At 34.9% G+C, this 23730-nt stretch overlaps 1 protein-coding gene across 4 annotated transcripts in view; it reads right to left on the bottom strand.

Moving 5' to 3' along the window:
• The window catches only part of GBE1 (1,4-alpha-glucan branching enzyme 1), a 273155-nt gene that overhangs the window by 76670 nt on the left and 172755 nt on the right, over nt 1-23730 (bottom strand). For all 4 annotated transcript variants that reach the window (XR_004437152.1, XR_004437151.1, XM_033211601.1 and 1 more), the window contains exons 10-12: nt 20692-20790; nt 15891-16001; nt 12580-12751 (exon numbers count right to left, since the gene is read on the bottom strand). Coding sequence is in view for 2 of the 4 variants with exons in the window: in XM_033211601.1 (XP_033067492.1) it covers nt 12580-12751; nt 15891-16001; nt 20692-20790 (382 nt within the window). In the remaining 2 variants the exon portion in view is untranslated. The remainder of the gene's footprint in view (nt 1-12579; nt 12752-15890; nt 16002-20691; nt 20791-23730) is intronic.

Genomic DNA, 23730 nt, shown 5'->3' with positions numbered 1-23730 from the left:
CAAAGACGTCAGTGGTGTTGAGACTCCCCAGGTGATTCCAATGTACAGGCAATTTTGAGAACCAGCTGTCTATTGGTTCTTTAATATGTTAGCTATTTGCTAGTACTTTCAAAATCTTTCCTTTTTTTTGACAGGTGGGTGCCTGACAAAACTACAATCCTTGATCAACACTAGCCCTCTAGGAAAAAAAAGGCACACAACCAAGAGGCTGGATCAATTTGTACTCCTGACTACAAATATCTAATGAACACGCAATATCACCTGGACATCCTACTATAGTTCTCTCGTATTTCCACTCCTAGAGATGTCTATTTCATACCTTGTATTCTTTTTTCAAACATCTCTTATTCCTTCCTCCTTTTGCTCTCAAGTGATAATCTCACTGAGAATATAAAAGTTATCAAACATGAACTTTTTCATCTTCACAAAATCTCACTTACAACCAACCTGCACCTGTATTCATTTTTGTCTTTTTTCTGGGGAGAAGGAGGACTTCTAATAAACATTTACCTCTCCACTTGTGCTTTGGAACTACAGTTCTCCTTTAGGCAGCCCCTTTCCCTTCTACATTGATCTTGCTCTCATCACGGAATCATCCCCTCTGAAGAGGCCTTTTCTGAACACAAACATGTTCTTATATTTCATAAGAAAACAAACCTCTCTTGATCCTCATCCCACTCCAACTGCTATCTTATTTATCTGCTGCCTTTATTAGACAAACACCTCAAAAGAGCTGTTTGCAAAAGCATTACTTGACTTTCACTTTTAAACCCACTCCAGTCTGGCTCTCACGCTCATCATCCCCTCAGAATCATTCTTGTCTAGTTCACCACTGGTAACTTATTTGTCCTCATTTCATTCAGCTGCTCAGCATCATTCACCATGGATGGCCATCTCCTCTTTATTCAAATACTATATTTTGGTTTTCATGGTGTTGAAATCTCAGGATACGTCTTCTTTTTGCCCTATCATTCCTTCTCAGTCTGCTTTTATGCCTTCTCTTTGTTGAGATATCAGTGTTCCTCTGGGATCGCCTCTGGACTTTCTTTACTTCCTGGTTCACGGTTCTCAATTCCAGGAGCTGACCTCATTAGTATCATGGCTCTAGCAAAATTCTTATGTTGAGAAATACCAATTTTATTCATCTGAGTTCAAACTGTTTGCCACTTCATGAGTATTTCAAAGAAACATGAAGATAATATACCTAAAACTAAACTCCTCAGCTTCACTTCTAACCTGACTGTAGACTTATATGTTTCATACAAAGTGGTACCAACAGGTAATGGCTGCTTAAGCCAAAAACCTGAAGCCATTCTTTGATTCCTCTCTTTGTCTTATGGCCAAAGACTATTACTAAGACTTCTTGATTAAGTCTACCTCCAAAATTATATCTTGATTCTTTTCACCTCTTTCTATCTCCACTGCTATCATTGTCACTCTTTTGATTACTTCAACCACCTCCTGAGTGGTATCTCTGCATTCACTCTTAGCCTAGTCAATCTTTAAGAAGCAATAAAGGTTATCTTTGCCAAACAGATTGCACCTTCATATGACTGTCTTTAAAATGCACCTGAAGCCATAATGCAATGTCCCCTAAGACCTACAATAACCTTTATGATCGAACTCCTGCCTGCCTTTCCTATTTCTTGAGTACTAAGTTACAGTGACACTAGTCTCCTTTCATTTCCTTGAATTCCCCAAGCATTTTCCCCCTTCTGAGCTTTTGAACATTCTGTAACCTCTCTTTAGAGAGTGTTTTTCTGTGATCTTTACAAAATATGTTTCAAATATTTAAAGATCTAGTTTACAGCCATCTTTGGATTCTCAATTTTTTTTTTTTTTTTTTGAGATGGAGTCTCGCTCTGACTCCCAGGCCTCTGCCTCCCGGGTTCAAGCGATTCTACTGCCTCAGTCTCCCAAGTAGCTGGGACTACAGGTGCGTGCCACCATGCACAGCTAATTTTTGTGTTTTTAGTAGAGATGGTGTTTCATCATGCTAGCCAGGTTGGTCACCAACTTCTGACGTCAAGTGATCCACCTGCCTCAGCTTCCCAAAATTGTATTCTCAATTTTAACAATATTTCTGTTTTTTTTGTGTCACTTATCATTTGCAGTTTTTTTTTTTTTTTTGGCCATTTCTCTCTATTGCCCCTAACAGAAATTAAGCTTCCTGAGGAAAGAGACTTTATTTATCCTGACCACTTTGCATCTCAAGCATTTAGTAGAGTAACTGAAACAATTCCGAGTACGAAATGTATACTTAGTAACTATCTGAGTTAATGAATGAATGAATGAAAGCAAGCATTCCAAAAGTTCCCAAATGCTTTAAGGACTGTTTAAAAGATTGACTTAAGGGAGGAAATAATACTTTAAAAATATTGTGTGTCTATGTCTGTGTTAGACATGAATGTGTGTGTGTATGTGTGTATATATGCATGTGAGTATATGTGAAGACATATATGAGTATGTATGTGTGTGTACATATATCTACACATATACAAATGGAGAGATAACATTTATACCAGATTGTGAGCTATCCAGAAGAAACTATTGACTATTAAAATACCGTAACATTCCAGCTACCGCCCCCCAAAACATGAATGACATTTTAAAGATCTAAAAAAAATACCGAAGGAATAGCATGTGACGAACATTAGAAAGGAGCTACACTTAACATGTTACTTCAATTCACTAGTGACACAGCTGTTTTATGGAACATTTATATTTATATGATAAAAATGTAATGTTTCCCAAATGTCCAAATTACATTTGAAAACTAATTTTTTAATGTTTTGAGTATAGTTATTATTGACATTCGTATTAATAAGGGTAAACAATAGGGGAATTAAAAAAATTAATTTAAATGTAGGACAATAGGAATTAAATTTTACTTTGGTTTCAGCGCTAAGATAGAAAATGTTATAGGACATGGAAACTGTGAAATATGCCATTTAGAAATATTTCTCTTATAACAGTAATACATAGCAATATGTAAAGGCCAGCTAATATTTTTTGACCTTGTTGTTCTGCCATGTGCATGATATGGTACTCCACCAGTGAGTAGAAGAAGATGTGGCAAGGGGACAGATGCCTTGCCATTTAAGAGCATGGCCCAGTGGTTGCACATACAGCACTACCATTAACATCCTACTGGCAGTAACTGCTGGTCACATGACCTCAGCAGGCTTCCAGACAACCTGGGGAATGTGCTTGTTATTCTGGGCATCCATGTACCCAGTTAAAATTTGGAGGAAAAGTGTTAATGGAGAAAACTAGCAGTCATGACCATAGCAATGAGAGAGCAGATGGAGTATCTATTATACACATACAACACATTAGTAAACACTTAACTGAAAAACTGTTTCAAACATTGAATTCCAATAAAGAAAATAATTGCCACTTTTCCTTGCTTATTATATTTTATTTTTTTAATTTCAAGACTTTCGTTCTTGTTGCCCAGGCCAGATTGTAATGGCGTGATCTTGGCTCACTGCAACCTCTGCCTCACGGGTTCAAGAGATTCTCTGTCTCAGCCTCCCGAGTAGCTGGGATTATAGGTGCCTGCCACTATACCTGGCTAATTTTGTGTATTTTTAGTAGAGATGGGATTTAACTTGCCAGGCTGATCTCAAACTCCTGACCTCAGGTAATCCACCTGCCTCAGCCTCCCAAAGTGCTGGTATTACAGGTGTAAGCCACCACGCCCGGCCTGCTTACTTATTTTTATAAAGCCAAAGACAATATTAATTTTCAGACTAAAATATATGAGTCAGTAGGTGTTTCTTTTACAGTGATAACTTCTAATTAACCTAAGAAACAGAATGTTAAATTAGAAAAAAAATTCTTAAAAGCATGCAGTTGACATATTTTACATAAATTTATGGGATTAAGAATTTGTACCATTTGTTCAAAGTATCCTGATTGCCAACACTGATTCAGAACTTATAATTGATCTATTGGCTCCCAGGATATGATTGTTGTACTAAAATTTCAGATGTTTCCCATAAGCGTGAGCAAGATGTTATGAATCTCCAAGCATGAAAGATATTCCCAAATCTTAAGAGGGAGAAGATGAAGGCTGATGGATTTCACACAAAGTAAAGTTGCATAAAGTCACCACATGTGTTTTCAAAAAGTGCATGATTTTTATGATTTTACGCCTGCCTACTTTTTACTTCCTTTGTATCAGGAAATGAAATGGAGACTGGGGTAATTGTAACTCAGTACTTAAGAACTAGGAGGCAGAAATATCTGGGTGGAAAGGTAGGCAGTAGTTGGATCATAAAGGATGTTATAGGCCTTCATAAAGGGGTGGGCATTGCATTATAAGTTCATTGATCATGTGTATATAGTATGCCTTTAAAAGTCTGAATTGGAATACCACTAGTTCTTAATTCTCTTAATTCAGTTAGAATAAAAGCAAGTATGGGTTTCTAAAGAGCCTAAAAAACCATAAACATAATTATATTTGTAAACGTGTTCCCATAAATGCTGGAAAGTGGAAAAATAACTCCATTTTTATTTTCTACCAAGTGCCCTGTATAAAAGATAATGATAACATGATTGCTTTTAATGGTAGGAATTAGGCTTTTAAAGTCAAGACAGTATACACTCAGGATCTAAAGTCTTTCACAGGAAAAGCAACATATTACTCTGAAACAAACAAAAAAAAAATGGAGGGAAAAAGGAGGTAAATTCGAGGTGGAAGGATAGGAAAAGAGACAGAATTCCAGGAGTCTGACTTCCTACATCACCTCCCAGAGCGTTATCTGCACACACAGTTCCTCATATACCTTTTTACTTATGTCCTCCTTTTATTACTTTTCTCCGTCAGACAGGGAAGAGATTAGGCATGGAAATAATGAGTTTGATTTGAATGAATTAAGGAATGAAGGAGCAAAGAAATAAAGCAATGGGCTCAGTTGATTCCAGATTTCTTCTGATATTTCAACTTATGTGTTAACATCTGATGTCACGGGGAATATGTTTTATGATGACAACACAGATTTTCAGTTATCTGGAGCAATGAGCTACATTACAGAAGTGAAATGTTGCTGGTTTTGTTTATCTAACTGATAGTTCAGTATTTATTTAAACGAGAAATGTGAATCATTTATGTTTCCAGGTATACATGGAGAGTTACACAAAAAGCATTAAATTTCAGAGTGAAGCGTTACTCATTTAAAAAGTCCTCTTCTATAACACTATAATCCCCATGAGGAAGAAGAAAATGACAACTGATGAAAGTAAAGCTTCTGTTCCAAGAATAATTTTTACTTTAGTTCAAAGGTATTCTGAAGAAGTGGAATATTAACATGACAGTACTAAAAGTGATTCAGGTCACTCTACGTTTGAATCTTTACCTGTACTTTCTGAAACTAAAGAAGGAGTCAAACCAGGGTGGAAAACAAAACAATTTTTTTTTGAAACCAACTGGCAGTAAGCCATTGATAAAAAAGACTGCAGTACCCATAAAGAAACCTAAAGGTTATTTTTTAAAAAAGATTCTTAAAGTAATCAGATAAGAGACTTGATTACTTGAGAACTGATATGGTTACGCTTTGTATCCCTACCCAAATCTCATCTTGAATTGTAATTCCCATAATCCCCACATATCAAGGGAGAGACCAGGTGGAGGTAACAGAATCCTGGGGGCAGTTTCTCACATGCTGTTCTTGTGACAGTCAGTTCTCACAAGATCTGATGGTTTTATAAGGGGCTCTTCCACCTTTGCTTGGCACTTCTTCCTGCAGCCTTGTGAAGGGGCCTTTACCTTCTGCCTTGATTAAGTTTCCTGAGGCCTCCCCAGCTATGCTTAACTGTAACTCAATTAAACCTCTTTCCTTTGTCAATTACCCAGCCTCAGGCAGTTCTTTACAGCAGTATGAAAATGGACTAATAAAAGAATGAAGAAAACATGTGGATTTAGCTGTCCAGTATAACTTTCTCCTTAGTATTGCCCAAAGTAGTACAAAGTTATAAAGATCTTTCTGAGAAGCCAGAAAATGTTTCACAGAATACCATTTATGTCTCAATGATAGCAAGATTTTTAAGCAGGTTAATTTTTAAATTCCCATTTAAAAAGCCATTAGACATTATTTCATTTTCAAATTTATGATTAATTTTTAAATTCTGTTTAGCTAGCAGATTCTTAAAATTACATTCTAACTTTCCTGTCAATATTTAAATCAGGAAGATATGTTCTTAATTCTTATATTTTAATTTATGCTTTATTTGATATTTTAAAATGTCTGTACATGTTTATATATTTAAAATGAATATAATATTTGGTTTCTTCTCTTGTTTTTTATAATTCTATGTAGTGTTTAATATGAAAATCCTTTAATGCCCTTATTTTCATATTACATGGAATTAATATTGTAGTATCTGGGTTGGTGTTTTTTTCCCTAGTGTGATCACTGGATATAGTAGTCAATTTGCCTGCCTAAACCAACATGTCCATAGCAACATTCCTGAGTTCATGTATTAAGGCCACATGACTCTAATCCCTCTGCCTCAGCTGACTGAATTGGGAAAGGACAGCATTTCCATGATGACCAAATAAGCTCCAGAAAACTAAGCAAAATACATTCACTGAGGTCATCCTATGCATAAAGTTGACATGTTTTATTTTATATTTATTTTTGAATATGAAACATACTCCGCCAAGGATTATTTAAAAAAAAAAAATCATAATGCCACATAACCACTGATACTAGTTCTAACTGAAGAGTTAACAATATTTTAAAGTGATTTAAAGTGATTGAAACGCATCTTTTCATTAAACTTACCAATCAGAATGGCATGTAAATTCTTTTCTTTAGGCCCCAGTTTTTTTCATTGATTTAAAGTTTAATAATCTTAACTGGTTGTAATCTCAAATTATCAGTCAATTGCTTCAAGTCTACTCTTACTTAGATTTTTACTGATCTCATACATAACTTTCTTGTGGCTTCCTATTCCAAGTTGGTTTGGCTAAAGCATCTCATGTATTTCACCAACAATCTCCAAAACAAGTTTCCTACATATTTACACAGCATTTTCTGCTTACTTGTATCACTGACCTAGTGCATGTATTAGTATAAAGATATCTGTCTATTAATTGCCTGTATTGCCTTTTGGGTTTTAAGGCCTTGAGGGCAAGAACTATTTTTCATCTCTGAATATATACAACTTAGTAATACTTGATATATCGTAGATACATATAAATGTCTTAAGCATAAAGAAATTTTATAAACTGTGTTAAAACACATTTTAGAATGCATTATGAATATATTAAATTTATAGTTTAAATTAATATATACCTCAAATACACTAAATTTTCAAATTGAATTTGCCCTAAGTCAATCTGCCTTCTCTCTCTCTCTCTCTCTCCTCTCTCTCTCTCTCTCTCTCTCTCTCTGTGTGTGTGTGTGTGTGTGTGTGTGTGTAGAAATTCTGTGCACAGGTACCATAAAAACAGTAAATTTCATCTGATGCTCTATCTGATGCATATATACACACATAATTATATACACACAAAGCAAACAGTCAATTCATAATAAATGTTAACTGATGAACATGATATTGGCTTATCCCAAAAATTAAAACAAATTGAGGCAACCCTCAGACTTCCTCATATATGAAAGCTAAGGCTGTTTCAGCAGCATCATTCAGTAGAAAGTCATTTCACCCTCAAAACAATCTTATGAAGCAGGCACCCACTTTATCACTGAGCCGATGAAGGCAGAGTTGATACATCTCACCTAGATCACACAGCTAAAAAGGGAAACGCATAGATGCCAACCCAGCAGTATTCTTAATCACTCTGCTCTACCTTTTTTCTAAAAAGTATTCATAAACCATGTATTTGTGGCTAACTAATCTAGATACTGATCTAAGAGTAATTTTCATTCCAATTTTCTCAAATTGGAAATCAGACCAGCTGCCGAAATTTTCCGGTTGTGCAAACTAAGGCATGTCCCTATATGTCTCTGAGTCGAAGTTTTAGCAAAATGCACTTAGAATGTCTACGTAGCATACCTTATTACTCTTTTAATTTTTGGCCCCAGGTTTCTTTTGAACAAATATCTGGTATAAAAAATAAAAAAGAAATAGAATGTTCAGTTAGATTATAGATATGAAGTGTTTCAGAAAGTATAGTATGCGGCTGGGTGCGGTGGCTCACGCCCGTAATCCCAGCACTTTGGGGAGCCGAGGAGGGCGGATCACGAGGTCAGGAGATCGAGACCATCCTGGCTAACACGGTGAAACCCCGTCTCTATTACAAATAGAAAAAATCAGCCGGGCGAGGTGGCGGCGCCTGCGGTCCCAGCCACTCGGGAGGCGGAGGCAGGAGAATGGCGGGAACCCGGGGGGCGGAGCTTGCAGTGAGCTGAGATGGGGCCACTCACTCCAGCCTGGGAGACAGAGCCAGATTCAGTCTCAAAAAATAAATTAATAAATAAAGTATAAAATGCTATGTCAATGTTACTTACTTTTATTAGTATTTATTATCTTTCTATGATTAATGATATAAAAATACAAAAATAATTTAGTCTGATGATCCCCCTTCTATATTCAATTATTTCATGTAAGTATATGATAGAAGAATAAAAAATACAAATCTATTTCTTCCTAAAACCATTCAAAATAAGCTAACAAATCAAAAATGCATAGTAAATATTTCACAGCTATAACCAGAGTAAAAGCATTTTTTTTGAAATTCAAAATTCGAATACACAAGACAAAAACAAAACAAAACAAATCAGCCAAACTGGTATTCTGAAAAAATCTACATTAATCTTAATGATTTTTGATAAACAGAACATATATCTGAATGCCTGACAAATAAATTTACGTAAACATGTTTTTATAAAAACGTGCTATAAAAATGTATAGTTGTTTTATATCTTTTGACTCACTGTTTCTCTTCTGGAGGGAAATAAAAAATAAAATTCCAGAAAATTAACAAGTTTAGAAATGCCTAAAAGATGAGTAAACAATCAAGTTGCTTCTTAGTTTTGGAAAATTTTCTTAAACTGTTCTTTTTAAATATTAATTTCTATATGCCATTCAAAAACATTACCTTGCTTATAACTAAAACTGGTTATTGCAGTTAATGAACTAATGCTAAAACAGTATTACAAGGCAATACTCCATATACACATGCACACACACACACGTATATACTATATATGTGTACATACACACACACACAAACACATACATATGCAGAGTCATTTGATGGAGGATAACGTTTCAGTCAACAGTGGATCACATATATCTCGTGTGTGTGTGTATCTTTTTAAGAAAACTGGCCGGGCGCGGTGGCTCAAGCCTGTAATCCCAGCACTTTGGGAGGCCGAGACGGGCGGATCACGAGGTCAGGAGATCGAGACCATCCTGGCTAACACGGTGAAACCCCGTCTCTACTAAAAAAAAAATACAAAAAAAAAAAAAATTAGCCGGGCGAGATGGCGGGCGCCTGTAGTCCCAGCCACTCGGGAGGCTGAGGCAGGAGAATGGCGTAAACCCGGGAGGCGGAGCTTGCAGTGAGCTGAGATCCGGCCACTGCACTCCAGTCCGGGCGACAGAGCGAGACTCCGTCTCAAAAAAAAAAAAAAAAAGAAAACTGTGAGAGCCTTGTGATGTGCTAGATACTGTGCTAATTCCCAGATACATAAAATTGTAAATAAAACAAATAACAACTGTTTTCACTGGGTATTAAATTGACTTAAAATGTCATGTATTCAATAGTTTTCCAAGTACAATTTTCTTAAATTCCATGAAAGGTAAGGAGATACTGTATAAACATGTATTGCAGGGAAAATGAAACTAGTTTGAGGCTTTACGGAAGACTCCCTCAGGAAATGACACTTGAAAATAAAGGATTTGGTCAGGTATGGCAGGGAGTGTTTGAGTGGGATGATTCCAGGTAAGGGATCAGCAAAATGTAGAGTGCAGAGTGGAAGAAGGTTTGTCCATTCAATGAACGGAAAGGCAGCTACCATAGCTGCAGCAGAGTGATGAAGGGGGAGACCCATGAGAGAGCTTTCCAAGGCTCACAGGTCAAGTGGAGAGCATAAGGGTCACAGAAGGCTTTTTAAGCAGGCCATGATCAGAAAGGGAAAAATATATTTAAAATCATGACAGCTCATGAGGACATATTGAATTTCATAAAACACCACCAGTAATTAGAAATTATTCATCCATTAGAAGATTATTGATTTCAAAGTTAGTAGAGAAACACTGTATTTAGGTAAGATACTAAGAAAAAAGATTTAAGTTGCTATAATGGAATTTAACATATTCGAAGGTATTTGTTTCAATGACAAAAGATTAAAAGATTATACAAAAGTATAATCTCAAAATCCTATTTGATGTAATAAATATGGTCAATTTACAAACATAGAAAGATAGATGGTAGAAATAGCTATATTTGTTGTATTTTGTTACTATTGAAAGTTCCATGAGAAGAGTGTCTAACACTGAACAGACGCTCAGCCTGCCCTCAGTTGAAAAGATACAGTTTAAAGTGATATTAATATAAATATTTCTGAAATTTTATAAAGTTTCTGTAGATTTGTCAATGTCCTAGCTCTCCAGAACATGCTTTATCCTAGGTAAGACACTACCCAAAAATCAAGAAAATAAGTCACATTATAAAATATCATTAGGACTTTCTTCATCGACAAGTTACCAATTTTACATTGGCCATGACCATTAAATGTCTGTCATGTGCAGATAGCTTGGTTTTACTCTGATGCTTGCTTGGAGGCTCTGCTGTGCACCAAAGGCCAGATCTGATATCTTCAACAAAGGACAGCATCAGGAAAAGGAATCTATTAGGTACTTCCTGATAAATTCTAGACTCTGGTTGAGGCATCTGAGTTGATGTCACTTACATAGCTTCCAGACTAGAGCGAAAGACTGAGTCAGGATTGCTCTATTTTCACATGTAGTGGGCTACAAGGGTTAATGCCTGTGTGAATTAGGTGTCCATTTTATTTTGGTTCTTTGAAAAATTGTTTTAGTTTACAGATATATAAGGATTTCCTTCTGTAGGTTACAGTAATTTTGTACTTTTGTAAATGAAATAAAGCATTTAAAATATCTCACTAGGTCCTCAGTTTCCTTACTTTACATGGTGACATGGTTATTTGCATAGGTTCATAGAGTCTACTTATTCATCAGGATATAGTTAAACAAGTAGGTTGCATAACTAAGGCCTTATGAAGGTGCCCACATTGGAGAATGATGCATACTGAGTCAGGTAGAACCACTGCTTTTAAGGAACCAAGGCTGACTTTATTTATGGAACCAATCATTGCAAAGTCCATCCAGGAAACTTGACCTGATACCTGGCTGGCGCGATGCAGGCTCACAGGTCAGGAAGGTCATTTCCTGGAAGGCGAGGGATGGTAACAAATTTCGGCGACCCTGACAATAGAGATACACCCAAAGGCACAGGTAGCACAGGTGAAATCTGTGTCTGCTTTTTGGGGGTTGGCTTCCTAACCTCCAGTTAGTAAACAATAAAGGCTTTTAAAGTTCAATCTGAGATTTCTTACAAAAATTTCCAAGTAGAAGTGAATAACTCAAAGATCCAGGGCTTTTTTAAAATTAGAGATAGGGTCTTGCTTTGTCACCTTAGTTGGAGCGCAGTGCCATGATTATGGTTTACTACAACCTCAAACTCCTGGACTCAAACAATCCCTCTGCCTCAGCCTCCTGATTAGCTAGGGTACAGGCACGTGTCACCACACCCAGCTCATTTTCTTTTTCTCTCCTTTGGTAGAGATGGGGCTTTTCCATATCGCCCAGGATGGTCTCTAACTCTTCGCCTCAAGCCATCCTCCTCCCTCAGCCTCCCAAAGGACTCAGATTAAAGGTGTGAGGCACCACCCACCCTGAGTCTTCTATTGTAGAAAAATAAATCAGCCTTTCATATGTATTCCCCAGTCTTTGTGTCTTTCTCTAGTCTAAAAGCTGTAAAAATTTCCTAAAACTCGAATGTTTCAATGTCTGCTGTTCACCAAACAGAACAATTTTTATATTTCATTTCAAGAGTTTCAGACAAAAATGATCTTTCAGTATTCGTATTTTTCTATTTAAAAAAATAAATTTCTTTTTGTCCATCACAATATCTCTGAACCTAAGTTTACACATTTATAACACAAGTATACTGGTATAAAATTATCTCAAAGAATACCAATAATACTAGCTTACTATACTATAATATGATAATTATATATTTTTTAGATTTAATGTGCAAATATTATACTAATAACATTAACTCAGAATGATTAAATTCAGAATAATAATTCTGGATGTTAACAGTAGGTAAGCCCACTTGACAGCAATATTCAATTAAACATCAGCTTTTAGACTATACTTTTGTATCCTATATGAATATAACAATAACCTTATAGTGATTTAATTTTATTTTTGCAATTTACACATGACAGTATATGAAATAAATCGTTGTAATTTTATATTCTAAATCTGAAAAGCCAAATCAAAATATTCTACATGATTTATCTCACTATAAGTTAACATGTTAAACACAAATTGGATATGTGTTTAACTCACACTTACCCATGAAATTGAGATAGCCTTCTCCACCAAGCCCATGAGTAATGAGTCGAATCATTTTATGAAGCTGTATTCCACGATCAATAACTGGAGTAAAAGGAGTCAGGACACTCATGTTTGTATACATTTCAGCATCCATCAACCAAAATGCCACCGTCTTATCCCCAACCAATGCCTACAGAAATAAAAGTAATAGCAATAAATGAAAAAAAAAAAAAAAAAAGCGCTAAGTAGTTGTGATTTACAATAGAACAGCACATGGTTATGAATGATAGGAAACACTGTAGTTGTGATTTACAATAGAAAAACACATGGTTATGAATGATAGGAAACACTGTAGAAGAAGTGTGTAGATTAATATTAATTTCAGGTATTTTCCACTGGTGATTTTCTAGGCTCAAGGTAAGCTGGTAAAATATGTTAGAAATCAACACATTTGTTTTCAGGACTGATTTTTATTTTTAAAATAGGTTGGTGAAAGATTCATGATAAGGTACCTGAATATCTGTTATGTTTGAGCTGACACCTCACATCTTCTGAAACATTTATTATAATGTTGAGAATATTAAATAGATTTTTTAAACAATTTGTATATAATGATTTTATTTGCTTTGAAAGAAGTTTCTGAAAAACATTGATATATATAATATGCATATTATTTTGCTCATATATATGAGTAATGTAATATTATATGCGTGTAACTATATCATAATAGTCCCTTCCTGCCCTCAGCAGAGAAAATAAGTTGAGAACTTTTATTTAAACATAAATTTGCTTTCTCATTTTATTTGCCATTTAATCTAAAATTAGTTTGTTTTACCTGAAAATGTAATAATTATTAACTGGGGCAGGTAACTCAGAAATGCCCTGAGTAACAGAAGAGAGACCTCCTAAAAATCTGAATTATTTACAGTTAAAAACATCTAATGCAGTGTTCATGATGGACAAAACAATAAATAACAGAGAGTAAAATGTGTAATAGAAATTAACCCATAATCTCAGTACCCTATTACAATTCTTTTCATTTTCTAAAAAATATTTTTGTTTACAATCTTTTCTATCTTTAACTTACTTTAATTAAAATGACTTTTCTTTAAATATTGTTGTAAGATTTGTATCACTACTTCTTAAACACTTCACCTTCCTACTTGCTTTGAATTCTTTAATTATGTTTTTAGCTATAACTATTTATTTCTATAATCTCTGATTCTATTATAAAATTATTTTAATAACTTTTGATCAGATTCATAGATAAAGCTTATTCTCATATCAAGTTGCCCTCTTACAAAATCCTGTTGAGATACTGGTGAAATTAAGTTAAAATCCTGTTGAGATACTGGTGAAATTAAGTTAAGTTTACAAATTTAATTGTTAAGGATTATCTAGAAAGTTTAAAATAATATCCACAAACATTTTTACTATAAATTATATGTTTATTCATTTTTATGTATTCATATACATTTATATTTTTTATCTGGCTTAAGAATCAAAGTACATTTGCTTTTAGAAAGAACTAGGCACCTTGTATTATTTCTGCTATCCTGAGAATTCCTGAAAATATGAGACAAGATTACCTGAATTTTTAAAGTATGAAATAATTCTTGGTAAATCTGTTTCTTTACAGATTAGGCAGAAAGTTATGTAAGAAATCTATCTGTTTCATCTTCCATTTGTTCATGCCACTCACTTGTTCACTCTCATTCATACAAAATAAACATATGCTGGGAATTCACTCTATGCTGCAACTTCGAGGAGTTTGCAATACAAAGCTATAATTTATGCATACATTTTATTTTTCAAACTGTTGTGTATTTGGTGAGTTTCTCCCTCCCCACCCCCATCACTCATCTATTAAACTAATACTATTCTTTTCTAGACTGGGTTCTTCCTTTTTAGATAACTATTTATCTTATCTGCTCTATGGGCAAGGATACTATAAATTTAAGTTGATAAGAAAGCAAAGCCCCAATTTGGAAGATGCAAAATTTAACATGCGTTTACTTCAGAGGTCATCAAGTTTCTCTAAAGGTGAGCCACTTTCTCTGTCTCAACTACTCAAATGCATCATTTTGACACAAAGGAGAATATGTAAACAAATGAGCATGGCTGTGTTCCAAGTAACCTTATTTACAAAAACAGGCAGCAGGTAGGACTTGGCCCCTGGGCCTTGGTTAGCCAACCCCTGCTCTGCTTACACTTTCTTAACAATTACAGGAGACACCTAAAAAAATAATGTTTGCATTAAATGGCTAAAATCATAGAGAAACTTAGTTTCAATTTCTTAATAAAGATACTTTAAGTAACTTCATTCTATTGTCTACATTTTAATCTACACAAGTAAATTTTATGTTGATGTGTATGAGGATGAATATGACTTTGAATAAGTGGCCTTCTCCATTTTAAAAATATATATTAAGTGATTACTAGGATCAGTCACAGTGCTAAAGGCTGGAAATAGAAAGACAATAAAAAAAAAATTCTGTTCCTAAAACATCATGGAAACTTGAAGGATGGGACAACTTAACTTTTCCCTACATGACCCAAGGAAGGTTCATATAGAATGTGATGTCACAGCCAGGCAATTAGGTCTGAGCAGGAACTTCCCAGATGCAGATGTGTGGGGGGAAGCACAAGATTGGAAAAAGCTGACCTATTTGGAATGGGTGGGGGTTTCCAAGTACTGAAGAACAGGAGGCTTGGAGAGTTGGGCAGAGAATGATGCTGGAAACTTCCGCTTGGGCCAAAATAGGAATGGCTTTGAATTACAGGCTTTGAACAATATATCTGGGTTGACAAGATGAGCTTTCCTCTTTGGAAAATACCTTAGGCTGTATTAGAGAAGACAGGCTAAGGCTGGAAGGAACAGGGGTCAGGGAGGTCAATTAGCAGCAGACTTCAGTGATTGAGGGGAGAAAATGAAGAATGCTTGTCACAAGCATACAATAATACCTCTAGACGGCAGCCTAAGATGGAAACTAAAATAACCCTGGTCCAGCACCAATACTCTTCATTTTGACAAGGGAAAACATATAATACTTGCAACTACAATGTCTAATCTATTAATTATAGTTTGGCAGGACAAACATACCACTGCATTTTGAAACTGGAGTTTCTCCATCTACAAATTTAACATTTTTTCCAATATACTTAGTTGTCCTGTAAAGACACATATTGATATAAACACACACATACATTATAGTAACTACAGAGGTTTATATTTTGGTATGTTTATATTTAAATGTTATTAAGGAGAGGGAAAGAGGAAGAGAGAGAGAGAGAAAGAAAGAAATGAATTTATGCACATATTCATTTACCTGATCATGGCTCTCTGCATAAGCAATGCACTTTTCAAGGTAGCGCCTGTTTGTGAGAGTGTATACTATGTCGCCCATATTCCAGTCTTCATCTTTAAACTCTTTAAGTAGCTAGAAAAAAGAGAGAAAAATAAGCTTCTGAGTAAATCATTACTTTTCTTATTTTAAATCCCAATCTGAAGGGATGCATTATATCTGTGCAAACTATCCGATATACACATATTAGCCCACCCACATAGCAAAGTTATCACTGTTTAAACTTTTACTGAAATCACAGCTTTTATACACAATGTCCAAATGACAGTGGTGTAGACTGTGTGTGTGTGTGTGTGTGTGTGTGTGTGTGTGTGCGCGCGCGCGCGCGCTTTTGTCCAGACAGTTTAATCATTATACTTTAGGATCTTTGCAACTTTTTTTCTGTAATAACTGCTACCTCTTGATTAATGCCCACAGTAATGTGTTATTGCACGGCACGACTTTCTATAACTTGCACACGGTAGAGATATACTTGTTACATTTTTTGTTTATATGAAAAATATTAGTAAAAAGAAGGTTTCACTTCATTTTTACAAAATGATAAAACAAGAACTGTTTCAAAATTTAAAGCTAATTATCATGAAATAATTACCCTCTTAACAGACCACACATTTTGTGTCTGCATTTCAATTTCTATTCAGTCTTCAGTCTGGCTCTGTTCCTCTAACACTATACTTTTATGCAACTGAACTTGCTGAGGTTAAGCTTGTGGTCTAAGCTTAAGTTAGTAATTGCTCTCTCTGAAGTAGATACTTGCTATACATATTGACACTGTCCTATCTCCTGCCCATGAACTTCTCTATGAAACTACGGTTTTATATTGTTTTGTTTTTTTCTGCCACTCCTGACATACTGTAAATTCTCTTCCTCTGTTTGTCCTATAAAGGCTAATGTTCCTCAGCATTATGTCCTACATTTACTCTCCCTCTTTAATGCAACACACTTATACAATTATGAGAACATAAGCAGTTCTCATAATTGCAGTGCAAATCTTTGGGCACCAGAGGGCAGAACGTGGAAGGCAGAAGAGCAACCATCCATAAATCCCTAATCCACGAGAATCTGTCTAAAAAGCAGGCATGAGGGTCAAAATAAGAGAGAGATTTAAAGATGGTATACTGCTGCTTTGAAGAGAGAGGAAGGTGCCATGAGCCAAGGAACATAGGCAGCTTTTAGAAGTGAGAAAGGCAAGGAAATGGCTTCTCCGTTAGAGCCTCCAGAAGAAATGCAGCCCCATTTACGCTTTGATTTTAGCCCAGTAAAACCCATTTCATTTCTGTAACACATAGAACCGTTGTGAATTTGTGCTGTTTAAGCCACTAAGTTTGCGGTAAATTGGATATAGGAACAATAGGAAACGAATGTATAGACCTACACAAATGTGCCAGACTTATTTTTGACAAAAAGGCAAAAGCAATGCAATGGAAGGAGGGCAGATGTTTCAACAAATGATGCTGAAAGAGTTAGATACTCATGGGTAAAAAGAGAAAAATGAAGAACCTTGAGCTACGCCGTATGTATTGCACAGAACTTAACTCAAAATGGATCATGGACTTAAATACAAAAAATAAAAACTACAAAACATTTAGTAAAAACCATAAGAGAGTCAAAGTTCTTAAACTTGATACCAAAAGAGAGACCTATACAAGGGAAAAAATGATAAACTGCCTTCATCAAAATGTTTAAACAATTGCTCTGTGAAAGCCAATATGAAAAAGATGAAAGAACAAGCTTCCGACTAGGAGAAAAAATTTGTCAACCATACATCTGACAAAGGAGTTGAATCTAAACTATATAAATAACTCTCAAAACTCAACGGTAAAGAAACAATGAAGTCAGGAAATGGTTAAAAGACATGAACAGAGACCTCACCAAAGAGGACATGCAGGAGGCAAATAAGCACATGCTTGGTATCCAGCATTATAAATCATTCAAAAAATAATGAAACCACAATGAGATATCACATACGCTGATTATAATAGCTAAAATAAAACACACTGACAACACCAAATGCTGGTGAGGCTGTAGAGAGGCGGGTCTCTCAAACACCACCAGTCGGAATGTAAAATGTTACAGCTACTTTGGAAAACAGTTTAGCAGTTTCTTAAAAAATTAAACAGGGAATTACTATATGGTTCAGTAATTGTAGTGTTTGAGCTTTTATCTCATAGTTATGAAAACTTGTGTTGACAAAAAATGAGTACATATACGCATACAGTAACTTTCTTCATAATAGCCATAAGCTGGAAGCAACCTGGAGGTTTTTCAGTGGGTGAATGGTTAAACCGTGGTATACCCCTGCCTTGGAATCCTATTCAGGGCTGTTGAACATGCTACTGATACATGCGACAAGAATGCTGGATGTAACAACATTGGAGGTTTTCTTGGATAATCTCAAGAAAATTTTGCTAACTGAAAATGCCAATCCAGAAAGGTCACAAACTGCATGATTCCATTTATATAATATTTTTGAAATGATGAAATTATAGGAATGGAGATCACATGAGTGGTTACCAGGGGTTTAGGTGTTACTAGAGGCAGGCAAGATGAAAATAAGTAGGTGTTACTCTAAAGGCAACGTGAGAGAATCTTGTGGCAAAGAATGTGTTTTTCACCTTGAGTATATCAATGTAAGTATCTTGGTTAAAATATCATCCTATGGCTTTGCAAGAAGTTACCACTGGGGAAAACTGATGAATGAGCATACCAGATCTCACTATATTATTCCTTACAACCATATGTGAATCTACAATTATCCTAATATCTCAAAAAAGTTTAATTAAAAAGCTATATTTATCTTAGGTGCTCAGTAAATATTTGGTGGAATTAACAGATCAATGAATGACTTCATTAGACACATACATCACCTTAACACAAACACCTCAAAAATGATCAAATAAAATAAAAGGAAATACAACAAATTTGGCATAATTTAGATAGTCAAATATTTGTTCAGTAATTGATTAAACTAAGAATGATATTTGAAACTAATGATTTTGAAATAATACAACTAGGAAATGATACATAATTTGCTTTTGAACTACAAAAAAATGAATAAAATCTAGCATTCTAATCTAACTCACACTGTATGGGTAGACAACATCGCAGGCCATATACATTCTGAGTACAATTGTCATCTGATTTAATAACTCTTGAGTGTTTTATTGACATGTAAGGAAAATGGGAGCCACTTACTGAATTGTTTTTACCACTTATAAAAGTAGAGGAAAATCACTGTGTCTAAGGGTTTTGTTGTAATACTATTTTAACTTTAGTTTTATTAACTAAGGGGGGGACCCAATTTGGTGATACAATAAGAATTTTAAATAATTACATAAAATAGAAGATGATAACTGCTTTTACAGAACTTACAATCTAAAACAGGATGGTCATATCCTAAATTTAGGATAAAATATTTTTCTATTTGATAACTATGATTATTATAGTTATCATGTATAATTAGTAAGTATGATACATTGCCTAACACATTACCTTCAGCATACAACGTAATAAAATGTTTATTAGGTTAAATTTCAATTTTTTAAGCTGCCATGAATACTGAGAGAGAAAATATCTCACTTTGTGCTATTACTGACTGAAAAATAATTCTAGGTTGATGTACACCTTAAAAGATTATTGAATGTGAACAAAGAATGATTAAGGCTTTTAGCAGGAGGTTAAAAAGTAAGATTTGTCACTTGTGAGGGAAAAAAATCTACATGAAAAAAACTAGAAATAGTAAGAGATGGGGCCGACAAGGAACCTTATACCAAGGTGAGAAACTTGAAGACCACAGCATTTTTTTTTAAAGTAACAAATACAAGGCTACTTTCCCATGTATGAAAGAAGAATACTCCTTTGTTTGTTTGTATGTTTTCTAAGTAATAATCTTTATAAAATATTTGCTTTTGGATCTGATAATGTTTAAGGAACCATTATAAATGTAGGAGCAGAAGTTATGTTGATCAAAGTCAGTAGGCTCTATGGTTTTTCTACACAAAATTAAGCCCTTCCACAACTGTGGTCTCATGGCACCAGTTCATGTCTGAAGTAAAGGGCTCATCAGAAAGCTATGATTATTTATATACAATCTGACTCCTTATACATATTCAGCCCATGAACATCGACATGGCTGCTAAGAAATGCTCTGTATCAAACCTAAGTCTACATAATGACTTTAGTCCTTTAGGCAAACATTAAATGAAAAAAAAACCCAAACTACTTGAACTGTCATTAAATTTAATAAAATTGTATTGATAAATGACGTGCAAAGTACCATGTATTCATTCCTAGTGTCTGACACATGGTAAGGACTTTTTAATGCTGAATAAAGGAATGGATGAATCCAATCCAAATCTGTTGAGGAAAAACCATACTATTAAGCAAGTACTGGGAATTAAGGAGTAACTTTTACATTAATGCATGATCTGTTGGCATAAATGAATGCTTTAATGAAGTCTAATGTGTATTAAATATAGAGCACTGAAGTTTCATATAATTGCATTGATAATGCAAAATTCCATTTATACAGCTAACATTATATTAATCATATTTTCCCTTTGCCTGAATAAGTATGAATACTTTAAATCAGAACTTTTAACATTTTGAGAAGCACCTTATTAAATAGCATAAGAATCGACAGACTAATGAAATAATTTAATACTTCAATTATAATATCTGTAACTAATGATCACAACTAAGAAATAAAGATAAATGAAGCAACATAGTATTCGCAGAAACAAAAAATATTTACATGGACTCTTACCTGAATCCACTTATCTGGAATTGCCATGGCTAGTCGATAGTCAAAACCACCCCCTCCCTGGGAAATTGGAGAGCACAGAGCCGGCATTCCTGATACATCCTAAAACAAAGAATGGCAGTTCATCATGATCAAACTTTTAGTAAATATTCTGACAGTAAAGCCCAAGTCAATAAATGAAAACAATAATGGGGCATATATTTTGGGGCCCCTTTGGTAACATAAAAGTCGATAAAATTGTGATAGCATATCTCATTTCCCAGAAAGATTTTTGCTTAATGTTTTCACTCCAGGCAAACTTTGATCTCATGAAGCTATTTGTTTCTTTTCTTTAGTATCACCTAGAGAACACAAAAGAGTAAAACTATTATTGCTAAAACATAGTTTCTTATTTTTGAACTACTGTAGAACATTTATTAGTTTTGTTGCTTTCACCAAGCACCACAATACATGTGGCATAAATCTGTTACAGTTGTTCTTTCTGTACATAGCCTGATAGGGAGTGTATTTTTGTGAACACTAGCTTTTGATGAAATGGAATGTAGAGTTAGTACATTAACAGTGAAACAGTGCAGCAGCTTTTACTAAAGTAGGTTGCACTTAGAAGGGGTCTTTGAGATTAGGTAGGGATTATCTTCATTTAGCATATATAGAAACTGAGGCGTACTGAGGTGAAGGGATCTCGCAAGATAGACAATCCTTTTTTTTTTTTTTGAGACAGTTTCACTCTTGTTGCCAGGCTGGTATACAGTGGCATGATATGAGCTCACTGCAACCTCTGCCTCCCACGTTCAAGTGATTCTCCTGCCTCAGCCTCCCGAATGGCTGGGATTACAGGCGCACTGCCACTCCCAGCTAATATTTTTTATATTTTTGGTAGAGATGGGGTTTCATCATGTTGGCCAGGGTGGTCTTGAACTCCTGACCTCAAATGATCCACCCATCTCGGCCACCCAAAGTGCTGGGACAACAGGCATGAGCCACCACGCCCAGTCGAGATAGAGGATTCTTAATGTAGAGCCAGATTCAGATATCAGGCTTTTTGACAGAGGGTCCTTTCAACTCTAGACAATTAGTAATCCAATAATTAATCAAATAAAATTAATTTAAAAATGGGTTTCAAAGATTGGTACAGGGACTCACATGTAACAAAAGATAGTATTAAGACAATATTAGGAAAATATGCACTAAGTATTATCAATTCTAATTCCACAATATCTTTCAAATAAGTTACTTTCCTTTGGTCCATTACCACAGCCACAATCTTATTTAATCTTCATTACTGCTTGCCTAGACCATATTCCCCACCCCCCAAATGGCATTCCCCACCTCTACCTTCCCTTTATACTAACTGTTGCTAAATTCATATCTTATGAGACATTCCGCCCTTCAATAGATTTCAATAGCCAACAACTGAAAATTCAAATTCCTTAGCTTAAGATTCAATTCAACAATTACACATTAAGCATTTACTATATGATTTACTATCCAATTAGCTACTCCCCTACTCCCTGTTCTAGTGTAAGATCCACGAGGTCAAGAGTTTATAGTTGTTGTTCACTGATATACCCCAAGAATCTAGAATAGTTTAATAATACTTGGCACAAGCAGGTTATTCAGTAAGTATCTGTTGAGTGAATGAGTGAGGTGCTCTGAAGGATTAAAAGATAAGACATAATATCTGACTTTCATAGATTAATAAACTGGGACCTAAATACACATAAACATACTTATAATTATGAACTGACAATGTGATGTAGTTGTGATCATTAACTAAACTGCGCAGAAAGTGAAAGGAAAGACATCTTTCCACCATTATTTCCTACTATTTCATTTTAGTTACTAAGTACTTCAGCCACTTTGAAATAGTCACCCTTGAATGTACTTGTTACAAGCTTTTCTCTCTCTGTCAATGCCCAAAGTCTTCCTCAGATTATGATCCTCACTTCCTGTAAAAGACTATTAGATACCATAAGCTCTCTGAGACTCAGGTTAAATGCCTCTTTTTTATTTTTATGGAAGGAAGGTATAAGTAAATATATTATATGGTAGAATACATCCGTAAGAAATTGTTTGTCAGTAATATCTTATTTCTGCATAGCTCTTTATGGTTTATAAAGTAGAAAAAAATGATCAGTAGAAAAGAAGCCATTTCAACCATTCTATTTATCAAAATATAAGTCATATTTCCACAGACAGGATTGGATGAATATGTATTAAATATCAGGCACCATATTAGGAACTAGAATTACAGACACAATGCCTTCTGAAAAAGAGTTTCCAAAGACCAAACTGTCAAGAATGACTGGTGATGGGCTGGTATTAAAGATCAAGACAAATTTTCTCAAGAAAATACTAAGGCATGTTCTATATCCAGTCTCAATGTAGTTTTAGGAAATAGCATCTGCTAAGAAAAACATATGGTCATCATGAAACCTAATCATCCCATAGATAGATTTTTTGGATAAACGTAGAAATTAATCCTTTTGAAAAGCCTGAAACCTGTATTTCTCTCTCAAGCTTCTCAAAAAAATGTATCAAAGAACTGAAGTTCACCAAATCACAGCATGCAATGAGATGCCAGACCAGTCATTCCTCATGATTGCTTCCTCACCCCTCTCTAATTCTGTTTTCTTACACATTGTTACATTTATTTCTTACCATATAAACCTCTAATTTTAGTTGGTCAGAGAGATGGATTTGAGACTGATCAAAGTCTTCTCCGGCGATAATCATTGTCTCAGATAGGCTTTCTGTGCAGCAAGCAGCAGGACCTAGACTGCACCCCTGGTGATTCGGTAACAATCATATGGTCTTGACTCCTAAATCTGATTTCTAGAAAGCTGCCTCATTAATGCATATGAATTATTTTGGCCCTCCTTTTGAAAGTGGAAAGTTAGTGACTGTTCTTTTAAATTTTTTAAGAAAAAAAGGTAAATCATAAAGATCATCAAAATAAACCTACTCTAAATATAAAACAATTGATGCCTACTCATATGGCATATGAAAATGATTCTGTGTTTGGGATGAAATTAAAATAGT

The sequence above is a fragment of the Trachypithecus francoisi genome, unplaced genomic scaffold (genome assembly GCF_009764315.1).
Source record: "Trachypithecus francoisi isolate TF-2019V2 unplaced genomic scaffold, Tfra_2.0 Lachesis_group0, whole genome shotgun sequence".
Taxonomy (NCBI): Eukaryota; Metazoa; Chordata; class Mammalia; order Primates; family Cercopithecidae; genus Trachypithecus; species Trachypithecus francoisi.
This window is presented reverse-complemented; position numbering and strand designations above follow the sequence as displayed.